Raw genomic sequence first — 12,653 nt, forward strand, 5'->3', positions numbered from 1 at the left:
TTATTACCAATGAATGCTGGAGTTATAACAAGTAAATATTTGACATCACTTACATCTGTTTCACTTCCTTCTCTCAGATTGTACGTCAAGTCGTGCTGGATTTCAGCAATGAATTTCTGGGAGTATTCAGGGTACAGTTCCAGAACTTCTCTCATGCCTTTTAGGCTGATGTATTGGAGGTCACAGTAAGTCAGGGCCTTCACATTGGCATTGGTCTTGATCACCTGATCCTTGTTTAAAAAGTCAGAACCAATCAAATCTCCTTTACCTACAAATACAGAAATAAAACACATCAGCACTGCTTTCTTCACCTGGAGACCATCAAATTGAGCTTTCATTTTTATTGTATAAACTAGATCTTGCCATATACATGTTGACATAAACACATAGAGATCAATATTCAAAGCAATTTAAGCCTAACTGGGGATATTCAGCAGCACTTAACCAGACAGTGGTGAATAGCCTGTCCCCAATGACCCCGCTGGACTACTGGGGATGTAGGTAAGCTGCGGGGAAGGGCTTACCTTCACCATTGGGGGGAGGCAGGAGTCATGCAAGGGGAGGGTCTTAATGTGCAGGGGAGGGAAGGAAGGAAACTGGGTCAGGAGGGGGCTCAGGGGCTTTTATTTTTTGAAAAAAAAATGTTAACTGGTGGCCAAAGCGGCTCAATATTAAGCTGGGGCCGCATAACTCTTCTGCGACCCTGGCTGAATATTGGCCAGGCCCACATAACCTTCGGCAGCCTGCCCATCACAAATTATTGCCTGATATTCAGTGATGGTGCCTGGACATGGCCAGACACAGAATATCGGGGGATAATTTAGCTGGCGACGATCAGCGTTTAAAAAAACGCTGACCGCCACCGGCTGAATATTGGGGGGATAGTCCTTTTAAATTTCTACAAGTGAATTTGAAACTGCTTTCAAAAACAATTTTAAAAACATTCCCTGATGGTTAAAGATTATAACATCAGCACAGCTATCTATATATGGGAAGTTGAATATAAAGCAGTGGTCATGCTGGCACTATTGACTTGATTTAGGTCAGCAGGCCTAAACTAAACAGATAATGCAAAGAAACTGTGTGTTTTAAGCCTGTAAAATGTATTGGAAATTTTCCTGCATTAATTATGTCTTGAAGTGTATTTCTCCTATTTACCTGGTAGATTGGTGTTTCTTTGTTGTAAGCTGTTACAGAACAAAAAATTAGTTTAACACCAACAGGAAGCAAGAAGCAGTATATTTTTGAAATGTTCTTGTTCTGGGCTCTGATTGGCCTAGGAGCTCAGTTCCTTTGGAGAGTACTGGCTTTTGCTCCACCCTTAGCCAGGAAGAAAAGAGAGCAGGATCTCTTTGCTGAGGCTCAGTAAACAGACAGTTATATGTCCTGATCTTCCCAGGTACTTTTTAGAAAGTAAACAAATGTTTAGTTAGTATTATAATTGATCCATATTTCAGTTACCTGTTATTGTTTGCTGATTGCACATTTTTCTGTCCACTGTTCAAGTTCTGAGAATAAACACATTTGTTTGTTTGCCCTACCTGTCTGGACTGATAAAGAATCTTGGTGGTTTGTGTGTTGGGTCTGTGAGTGCTTTCTGGGAACTGTGGGACCACTGGGAGTATGGTTCCAGTAACTTAGAAATCACTGGGGATAATTTGAGAGGGGGAGACTCGCCCAGAGGCAGTTGTGACCCAGTCAGTGGGAGGAGGGCGCTAGTGTAGAGCACAAATGGTAGGTTCAAGCAGACCTGAGCTGTGGTAGGGATAGACTCTCTAAGTGGCCGCGGGATAACCCCAGGCAGGTGGCTAGGCATTTCATGACAGATATCTTATCTGTTTAGCAGCTGAGAGCCAATGCTCAAAAGTCATCGATAATAGATGCATGCATTTATAGCAGTGGCTGAACTTACAGAACAAGGAATAGCAATCAATGCCGAAAGGAAATCTCACACAAATGAGATGTGAAGAAAGTCTGTGTGTAATTCGGTAGGGAAAGCACCAGCACATGCACAGAACAGTCTTGTGGTAAGCATTGATGTTCCATGCATGGCAGGCCAGAGGAATGGGAGGTGAGGGGAGTAGGCAAATGAGAGCAGTACATGTGCTCCACTACACAGAAAAAAGCGGAAATATAATAAAATACAAAACAAGACAAAATAAAAACAGAACCTGACTTGAAAATTGGCAACAACTGCTCTTTAGAACCTGCTGAAAAGGCATGCATCATAGGCAACTATTGTGATTTTATACTGGCCTCTTTGCTGTTCACATCACTGTGTTAACTTTTGTGTCATTATACTGGGATTCTTTGTCCGAAAGGAGGACAGACTTCCTTGCAGTTTGCAGTGGTAACCCATAGACTTTTGTTGTTTGTTTTTTCAATTTTTTTTTCTATTATTTTCTATTTTTCAGTAAGTAGCTAAGGGGCCCTTTTACAAGGGAGCCTAAGGGCCTACGCGCATCCAGCACAAGCCAAATCAGCATTACCATCTGGCTACCGCATGCCCCGAGTAGTAATTCTGAATTTGGTGTGCACCAAAAACATGTGGTAGAAAATATTTTCTATTTTCTACTGCGTGGTGCTTACCCGGCATTAAACGGCAGTGGGCATGCGCTGCATGCCTACCACCCAGGTAGCAAGTGAGACCTTACTTCTAAGTCAGTGGGTGGTGGTAAGGTCTCAGGTCACAAATGGACGTGTGCTGGTTTTTATTTTACCACATGTCCATTTTCCAGCCCCTTAAAAAAAAGGTCCTTTTTCCAGGATGCGGAAAAAACTGTCCCGGCGCGCACCCAAAAGATACGCGCACGCTTCCGCAAGCCACTTTTTGCCACAGCTTAGTAAAAGGGCCCCTAAATATGGTTTCACTCTTTGAGGGTTTTTAAAAATGCTTTGTCACATTGTGCAAGGTTTTGATCTTAGTTTTCTTTCGTTTGTGCAACATTTGCATCTAACATTTGGTTTTCTTTTCTTAACTGGCAAAAGGCATGGAGGAGGACATAATGAAGAGCCAGCACCAAAGTGCTAAACAAAAACAAAAGTGTGCTGCCAAATTCTTCGACAATGAGCTTGAAGTCCTGGTGCATCGCATCTGAAATGAGTTTTAAACAACTAGAAGTTCCATATTTGGGAGCAGAGAACTGCACACGTCAGTGCGTTGCGTGTGAAACAGCTCATTGTGCAGCAGTACAGGAACTGGTGGCATTATTTTCGTGGAAGATTCAAAGCAAAGGCCTCCAAGATGTCAAAGTCCCAAAAGGATACAGGGGGAGGGGAGACCCACCATGGTGAAAATTGACGCTCACTCCCCTCGAGGAGCGTGTGATGGCCACCATTCAGCCCGACACAGTTTCAGGGCTGCATGGTGACTTGGACACTTTAGAAGTGCCCACCGATGGAGAGAAAGGTGAGTTGGGTGTGCTTTGAGAGGGGGCAATAGAGTACTGACACTGATAATACTGCATGACTGCAACTGTCTTGTGTATTATTCGTAGGGATAAGATCTAGAGGATGCCAGGAGCAGAGGCTTCATCTGGCACTGGCAAAGATGGAGAGGAGGGTGATTTGGGTGTGTGCTGTATGTTTAGAAAGGGGGGTGGGTTTAATAGGGTAGTTGTGGGATGTTTTTTTTTTATTTTATTGGCTTGAGTGGGGCCCTTATTACCCATTGTCAAAGAAACTGATGATGAGAATACTGTGACTCTTATCTTGACTCCGTTACTCACCCCTCCTCCATGGAACCCTGTGGATGAAGAGGCACCACTAAATGCCCCAGGGAAGGGCCAGAGTGCCACAGGCCGAGCTACACCAGATGTGGGAACAGCAGAAGGAGTGGAATGCTTGCACTCACAGACTGCTGGCACAGATTGTTGAAAGGGTGCAGCTTATATCTGATGCGCTGTGCCAGCAGATACAACTTGTAGGTGAGGCTATGTTGCAGGAGGCAAGGAACTATGCCAAAAGGCATTTCCAGGAGTGCAGCAACAATCCCAGATATAGTTTCAGGGAATGTGTAGGGAGCTGAGGGAGCTGTGGCATGAGCTGTGGCAGAGAGACCCTGCAGACATCTCCCTTGGCGCACTGGGTAGGTTGTCACACACACATCCTTCTCCATTCCTCCATCTACCTGTTCTATGCTGTCTGTCACAGGCTATATATTCACTCCTGTTTTTTTTTCTTTCCATAGCCAGCAGTACCGGTCATCCTCCTGCCCCCTGCATGCTTGATTCCTGAACAGCATGGTAAGTATTGCTTGCTCCGATTCCATTTCCAATTTGTATAAACCTCCTCTGCTGATCATATGCACCTCTGATTGTCAACCTTGTGTGCACAGGTCTGCGAGATGGATTACTAGGCTTCTCTTCACCTCAAACAGTTCCTTTTTCACCCTGCCCATCTGTGGTGACATACAGTAGATTGTAAGCTCTTTGAGCAGGGACTGTTTCTGTGTGTCTCATGTTCAGCGCTGCGTACGCCTGGTAGCGCTATACAAATATTATTAGTAGTAGTAGTATTTCCCCCATACTTTCACCTGTTGTCTATTATATGCAAAAGGCTCCCCCCCCCAAAGCTCTTTTTATTTTCACCCTCACAGGTACCTCCAAGACCACTGTAACCACTTCCATCTGTTCCGGCTCTCCAGTCCCTGGTGCACGTAAGGTGTTAAACTTATGTATCTCTGGATTGCTCTACTAGCTGCTTGTTACATGCACCCCTAATGGTTCTTTCTTTACTCTCTGCAGTCAGCCAGGCCCAGTCCAACAGTTCCCCTACCTGGACCATGAACAGTTACCAGAAAAGCTTTACAGTACAGTAAGTTATAAGCCCCCTTTCCTTTTCTGTCTCCCCTTGCATTTCAATGTGCTATTATTCATGATTTTTTTTTTATTTTCTTTGCACTGGCAGACAGACAGTACAGAAAAAACTGGCCAGACAACTTTACCCACGCAGATTGTTAGTTTCCTCTAATACAATTTTTTTGGTATTTATCGTTGATGATTTTAGTTTTGATTTTGTTAAAGTTAATAAATTAATAGATCTAAATTAACTTAAAACGTTTTCCACTGAGGATAGTTTGAATAAAGTATGTTCTACATTTCTTGTTTTCAAACATTTTATTGTACAAAATAAAATAAAATTTGAGGCACAATAGAATGATATATTTTTAAAATTTGAATGAGAGGGAAGGTGTGCCTGGGAGGGAAGGCTGTGTGGGTTTTTCTGTGCAATGTGTTATTATTTATTTTTACTTGGTTACTATAGATTATGTACTGAATTTTATTTTCACCTTGTAGTTTTCACAGGCATTAACAAGAGGAAGTAAAGCACTGAGGAGGAAAAAGCATCTGTACGTCAGTGGTCTGAATTTATCTTGTTTACCGACTCACAGAGCAGCACTTCTTCATTGGCTAAACCCCCCCCCCCCCCTCAAATCTAATACACTTTCCTCTTAATATTTTTTCTAATTTTATATATTTTTTATCATTCAAAAATAATTGAGAATAGTATATATATCTTCAAAAATATTCATAAGATTAAAGGAATATAACTTATCTTAAGTTTATCCTCTGATTACTTAAATGGGATAAGTACTCCTTTTAGTGAAACTGAGCATGCTCAATTTCACTAAAAGGAGTGTGCAGGACGTGAGGGGGAAGAAGGAGCAGGGCAGGCAATGCAGTGGCGCCGGAGCCCGGCGCTGGACAAGGCTTCAGCTGGTGGGGGTTGGGGACCCCTGCCAGCAAAACCAGGGGCCCAGAGGAAATTTTGGGGGGCCCAGGCCCCTGTGGCCCCATGTAGATACACCACTGGCACTGATGTACAGATGCTTTTCCTCCTTAATGCTTTATTTCTTCTTGTTAATGCTTGTGAAAGCTACAAGGTGAAAATAAAATTCAGTATTTACCACAATATTTTGCAACCACATGTTGGTTTTGAAAAGTGTTTTCAGTTTTGGTGGTGGAGTTCTTGATATTGTGAAGTAATATAGAATATGTAACCAGTGGTGTTCCTAGGCTGGCTGACACCCTGGGCGGATCGCCGATGCGCCCCCCTGGGTGCAGCGTGACCCCCCCTGGGTGCATTTTTACCTGCTGGGGGGGTGCCGTGCTCCTGTCAGCTCTGAGTCCACTCGTTCCCTGCTGCTCCCTCTGCCCCGGAACAGGAAGGAACCTGTTCCGCGCAGAGGGAGCAGCAGGGAGGGAACGAGTGGACTCGGCCAACAGGCGCACGGCACCCGCCCCCCCCCCAGCGGCGTGCACCCGGGGCGGACCGCCCCAACCGCCCCCCCCTTGGGACGCCACTGTATGTAACCTGACCGGGCAGCTCAGACACACAGACATCCAGCTCAGCTCCTGCTTTTCCCCTGGGCGGACACACATAAACAAATTCTCTATATGTTTTTTCTGCCCCACACACACAGCTCCACTGGCAGAATCACATGAGCTGGGCGTAGGCCAGGGCCAGACTTACTCCGGTAGGCCAAGGGTACTCTTTTTCTGGGTTCCTTTTATACACCTTCGATCATGACTTGGAGAGATGGAGTGGGGTAACTGTTCTTTCTGTGTCTTTTATCTCGTCCTGCCCTGTTTCAGGCACTCAGGTCTTCAGACCCTATCAGGTTTGCCCTCAAGGCCTCCCAGGTCCTGACAATGTCAGGCCTGCCCCCAAGGGCTCTTTTCAGACCCACTCACCCTTAGCTAGAGAGTAACTCATCTATTGCCAGCCGAGGTCTGCCTAGTCTTAGGGTTGGGTGGACAGTATCAACCCAACTGTGGTCCAAGGGCTCACCTACCCTGAACCTTGACACACTTTCATGATTGCCATTATTCTCTATCCCATCCCAGAGCATGGTCCACTCACTCATGCAAATGCTAGTCCTAGCAGAAGTGAGGCACTCCTGCTCCTGATTCTCCCACCTAAGGTTATCCTCAAGCACTCCCCCTCTCTGTTCCCAATCACTGATGTAGGCACCTTTTGCAGAGGCTTCCAAACACCACACTTGCAAACTTCTACTTTGGCACCCAGGACTTCCCCCTTCGGTACTACAGGTCTCAGCAGGGATGGGCTTCCAAAGACCAGAATTTTCCTCAAACAATAACTTTTATCATTTTTTGGCCCTGCCCCCATGGGCTGGCCCTTACAGTAATTATACCACTTGGCTGTTAATATCAGCTCTGTCTCCTTAGTGACCACCATGAAAATCCTTCCTCCCACCCTTTCAGGAGGGGGTCACATTTAAAAAAATTAAAAGTACAGTTATTGAATACATTTCTTTGTCCCCGGGTATAATTCCATTAACTAGTGCCGACATTAGGTTTATGGCATTGGAGCTATAGTTCCCTTGATGGCTCGCAAATGCACATCCCTGTGCTTTTCTATAGGTACAGATCTTGCATGCTGATATTATGCATGTATGATGGGCGGCTTTCTGCATTCTTTTGTTTAGGAGGCTGGTGTAAGTGGAGGAACTTTCCCTAATCTCCTCTGAAAGATCCCCACCTAAAACCACTATTGATTTAAGGGTTCTATATATTTGGCATCTCAGGGTTACCAGATGGCTCCAGGTCAAGGAGGACTGACAAACTGAGTCAGTCCAGGTTTTACTTCCATTGCATTTAATTGAAGTCAAACCAGAGCTGGCTCAGTTTTGTCTGTCCTCTTGACCTGGAGCCATCTGGTAACCTTGCTCGGTGGGGGGTGCTGTGTATGTTTTTATACCTCCAAAAATGATTTTAGTTTTTTTTAAAATATTTTATTAAAACAGTAAACTAATGGCATATTTTGCAGTAACACAAAAACAAAACAAGCATGGTATATTTTTTCAATTGAACTATTAACAGTGACACAGTACTAAGCAGGGAATAGTTCTCTGCTAAAGCTTTCATTGTATCGCATTTACCCTGGCAACATCTGACCTCGTAGCTGGAGGGCAGATGTCCGACTCTGGTGGCAGATCGGGTTAGATGTAATGTCAAGTTGATGCCTCAAGTGCTATATTATGAAGCACGCAGCAGGCCAAAATGATGTCCACTGCCTTGTCAGGGGAATATTGCAAGGATCTTCCAGACAGATGCAAGCAGTGGAACCGGCTCTTCAGTACTCCAAAGGTACACTCGATGGTGCACCTAGTAGCGATGTGTGCCTCGTTGTAGCGCTTCTTTGCTGCCTTCTGGGGTACTAGCAGTGGAGTCATCAACCACAGCTTGCATCCATACCCACCATCCCCTATAAAAATACAACAAATGTAGATTAGTGTGTAGCATATCAATTAGTCAAAGTCTATAAAGACTGGTACAACCTCTTCCCACCAATGAAAATTAATCCCTTACAGCTTTACTGTGATACTTTACGATATGGTAGCTGCACACTAGTTGGCCCCCCTCCCCCTACTTCTCTCTTGGGTGCCCATCTCACCCCCCTCCCAAGACCTCTTAACCCCTGACTCCCTCCCTACCAAATGCGACATATACTTTCCATGTGGTACTTTACAATAACACTCACCCAGTAGCCATCCTTGTCCAAATTTATCATCTGCAAAATTGTGCCCAAAGGTAGAGTTTATGAGGATGAATGAGTCATGACAGCCTCCAGGGAACTTGGATATGACATCCAGGATCCTCAGCTTGCATCATAGATCACATGGATGTTTGAGTATCCTAGCTTGGAGTTGCGATATGCCATTTCACTCTCTGATGGTGGGATGAATAGCACATGGGTGCAATCAATGGCACTCAAGACATTAGGCATATCAGCAAATTTGAGAAAAACTTGTTTTAACTCCCACAGTTGGGCTTTCTCCTCCTGGAACTTGATATATTGCCTAGCACATTTTTATCAGGACCTGCAGTATCTGGTCGAATGTCTAGAGATGGTGGACTGGTCTACACCACTGGAATACACTAAGACATGCTGGAAGGTTCCCATGCCAAGGAACTGCAGGACAATCAGCAGCTTCACCAGCCCCTGTACTGAATGGGACTGAGCTGCTGATGGAACGATATCAGCTCCAAAATAGCTGTTCTGGTCAAATAATAATCATCCAATTTTTTTGCCCACGATATGTCCAAGGACACTCATGTGCGATACTCTTCATTCTTATTTCTTTTATTACTCCGATAATACTCAACTTATTTCTCTCCACCAATACTTTGTAATCCCAATTACTATGTAAGCTGCATTGAACCTGCTTTGAGTGGGAAAGCGCGGGGTACAAATGTAATAAATAATAATAAAAATAATACTCATGTCGCCAGGGACGGGCATTCAGAGGCCTTATCAGTGGCTGTCGTATATCCTTCCTTTCTTCGTTATTCTCTCTCATCAGCTCACGATCATCATGCTCCAGTAGGACGCGCAGATGAAAACCTCCATCTACAGCCATATTTCTAGTTGCAGCAGGAATGTGTGCACAAGTTACATATGCAAGACACCCGCCCATCATACACGTACTTGTAAGAAAATGAAAGGTTTCTATTGCGGCAAACTTTTATTGTGAGAGAAACCAGATCCCAACAGTCTTTGCGGTAGTCTGGGAACCTCATGAGAGAACCTGCTGTAAAGCGAACTGTTACTGTGTGTGCGTCATAGACGGATGTCATAAGTGCACATTCATGGACAATTCTTGTTAGTTATATTTCTTTTTGTTTTTTTATTGTGTTTTCTTTAATTGTTGTATTTTGTGTATGGTAACCAGAACACTTATTTTTTATGTTCTAAGTTTACACTACTGTTCTGGAGGAACACACATGCATGTGATACATGCGCATGAAATGTGCAGATACTATTAAAAATGCAGACCACTGAAAAGCTACCCTTTCACATGCAATGCCACTTTGGACCTGCTGGAAAATTCTGGATGTTACAGGTAGGTGCTCCCTTCTGTGCATTGCATGGAAGTGCAGGGAATGATCATTTTAATGCGTTGGCATCTAGTTTTTGGCCGTTGCTTTTGAGAACGGTAAAAACAGTGCCTTTGAGAATTAGGCACATTAGGGACATAATAACATGTGCACAAAACTGGCTACCCCTTATTATCTGGGTAAAATTTTTCTGTTTAGTGATTTAAAAATGTCCCAGTTTTGTCCAGATACAGGCTTATTTTCGAAAGAGAAGGGCGCCCATCTTTCGACACAAATCACAAGATGGGCGTCCTAACAAGGTCGCCCAAATTGGCATAATCAAAAGATGATTTTGGCCTTCCTCAACTGCTTTCCATCGCAGGGACGACCAAAGTTTACAGGGGCGTGTTGGAGGCGTAGCGAAGGCGGGACTGGGGCGTGCCTAACACATGGGCGTCCTCGACCGATAATGGAAAAAAGAAGGGTGCCCCTGACAAACACTTGGACAAATTTACCTGGTCCTTTTTTTCTTATGACCAAGCCACAAAAATGTGCCCTAAATGACCAGATGACCAACGGAGGGAATCGGGGATGACCTTCCCTTACTCCCCCAGTGGTCACTAACCTCCTCCCACCCTAAAACATTTTTTTAAAAATATTTTTCCAGCCTCTATGCCAGTCTCAAATATCATACCAAGCTCCATGAGAGCACTATGCAGGTCCCTGGAGCAGTTTTAGTGGAAGCAGTGCACTTCAGCCAGGCAGACCCAGGCCCATCCCCCCTACCTGTTACACTTGTGGTGGTAAATGTGAGCCCTTCAAAACCCACCACAAACCCACTGTACCCACATGTAGGTGCCCCCCTTCACCCCTAAGGGCTATGGTAGTGGTGTACAATTGTGGAGAGTGGGGTTTGGGGGGCTCAGCACACAAGGTAAGGGAGCTATGCACCTGGGAGCAATTTCTGAAGTCCACTGCAGTGCCCCCTAGTGTGCCCGGTTGGTGTCTTGGCATGTCAGGGGGACCAGTGCACTATGAATGCTGGCTCCTCCCATGACCAAAGGGCTTGGATTTGGTCGTTTCTGAGATGGGCGTCCTCGGTTTCCATTATCACCAAAAATCGGGGACGACCATCTCTAAGGTTGACCATCTCTAAGGCTGACCTAAATTTTGTGATACGGGCGTCCCCGAGCGAATTATTGAAACAAAAGATGGATGCCCATCTTGTTTCGATAGTACGGGTTTCTCCGCCCCTTCGCTGGGACGTCCTGCGAGGACGCCCTCAGGAAAACTTGGGCGCCCCTTTTGATTATGCCCCTCATAATGCTTTAAAATATCCAGATAGGCGAGTTAAGTTTTTATAATGCATAACTCGTTTTCAGTATCGAGACATGCAAGTATAAAAGGCATTTGTGGATTTGCACACTTGTTGGCATTAGCTTCTTGGAATTGATTACCAACTGTACATATAGAGGGGCATTTTCGACCAGGGACACCCATCTCTAAGGGCGCCGATCTCCGAGGACGGTGCCGCAAAGGGGCGGGGATGACCATATTATCGAATGAGATGGCCTGCCATCTTTTGTTTCGATAATACGGTTGGGACCGGCAAATGTCAGAGATGGCCGGCCTCGGTTTTCGCCGATAATGGAAACTGAGGCCGGCCATCTGAAACCATGCCAAATCCAAGGCATTTGGTCGTGGGAGGAGCCAGCATTTTTAGTGCATTGGTCCCCTTGACATGCCAGGACACCAACCGGGCAGTTCTAAAAATTAAAAAAAAAAAAACCTCGCTTACCTTGGGTGTTGAGCCCCCCAAATCCCCCCAAACCCACTCCCCACAACTCTACACCATTACCATAGCCCTTATGGGTGAAGGGGGGCACCTACATGTGGGTGCAGTGGGTTTTGGGGGGGGGGGTTGGAGGGCTCCCATTTACCACCACAAGTGTAACAGGTAGGGGGGATGGGCCTGGGTCCACCTGCCTGAAGTGCACTAAAAACTGCTCCAGGGACCTGCATACTGCTGTCAGGGAGCTGGGTATGACATTTGAGGCTGGCATAGAGGCTGGCCAAAAAATGTTTTTTATTTTTTGGATGGGAGGTGGTTGGTGACCACTGGGGGAGTAAGGGGAGGTCATCCCCGATTCCCTCCGGTGGTCATCTGGTCAGTTGGGGCACCTTTTCAAGGTTTGGTCGTGAAAAAAAAGGGACCAAGTAAAGTCGGCCAAATGCTTGTCAAGGCCAGCTTTCTTTTTTCCATTATCAGGCGAAGCCGGCCATCTCTTAAGCACGCCCCTGTCCCGCCTTCTGTACCCTGCCAACACGCCCCCTTGAAGTTTGGTCGGCTTCACGACGGACTGCAGTTGAGGCCAGCCAAAATCGGCTTTTGATTATGCCAATTTTTCCGGCCTTGAGAGATGGCTGGCCATCTCCCGATTTGTGTCAGAAGATGGCCAGCCTTCTCTTTCGAAAATAAACTGGATAAATACTCAAGGTATCAGTACACTTAGGGAGGGCTCTTTGAAAACTGCCCATCCTTTCCATGAGAAAAAGTATGCATATTGTTCCTCAACACACATTCTTTTACATGATTTATTGGAGGTATTCCCAGAGACAGAGTTAATGCAACAATTGAGACAATGCACACACTTTTGTATTTTCAAGACTTTGGGTGTTGTTGTAGTTAACTGGACAAAAGGTTGTCCTAACTTTCCTAGTTAGCTTACCATCCCCTGGAGCTGAATATTGGCAGTAATGGAATAACTTCTGGTGGTTGCCAAAGTCCCAGATAATCAGCATCGGTATATG

At 45.3% G+C, this 12,653-nt stretch overlaps 1 protein-coding gene across 1 annotated transcript in view; it reads right to left on the reverse strand.

The window, feature by feature from the left end:
• Positions 1–12,653, reverse strand: part of LOC115474743 (potassium voltage-gated channel subfamily H member 8-like) — a 625,512-nt gene that overhangs the window by 158,550 nt on the left and 454,309 nt on the right. Inside the window, exon 10 of the mRNA XM_030210385.1 lies at positions 54–268. Within this exon, the coding sequence (XP_030066245.1) occupies positions 54–268 (215 nt within the window). The remainder of the gene's footprint in view (positions 1–53; positions 269–12,653) is intronic.

The sequence above is a fragment of the Microcaecilia unicolor genome, chromosome 7, assembly GCF_901765095.1.
Source record: "Microcaecilia unicolor chromosome 7, aMicUni1.1, whole genome shotgun sequence".
Classification (NCBI taxonomy): domain Eukaryota; kingdom Metazoa; phylum Chordata; class Amphibia; order Gymnophiona; family Siphonopidae; genus Microcaecilia; species Microcaecilia unicolor.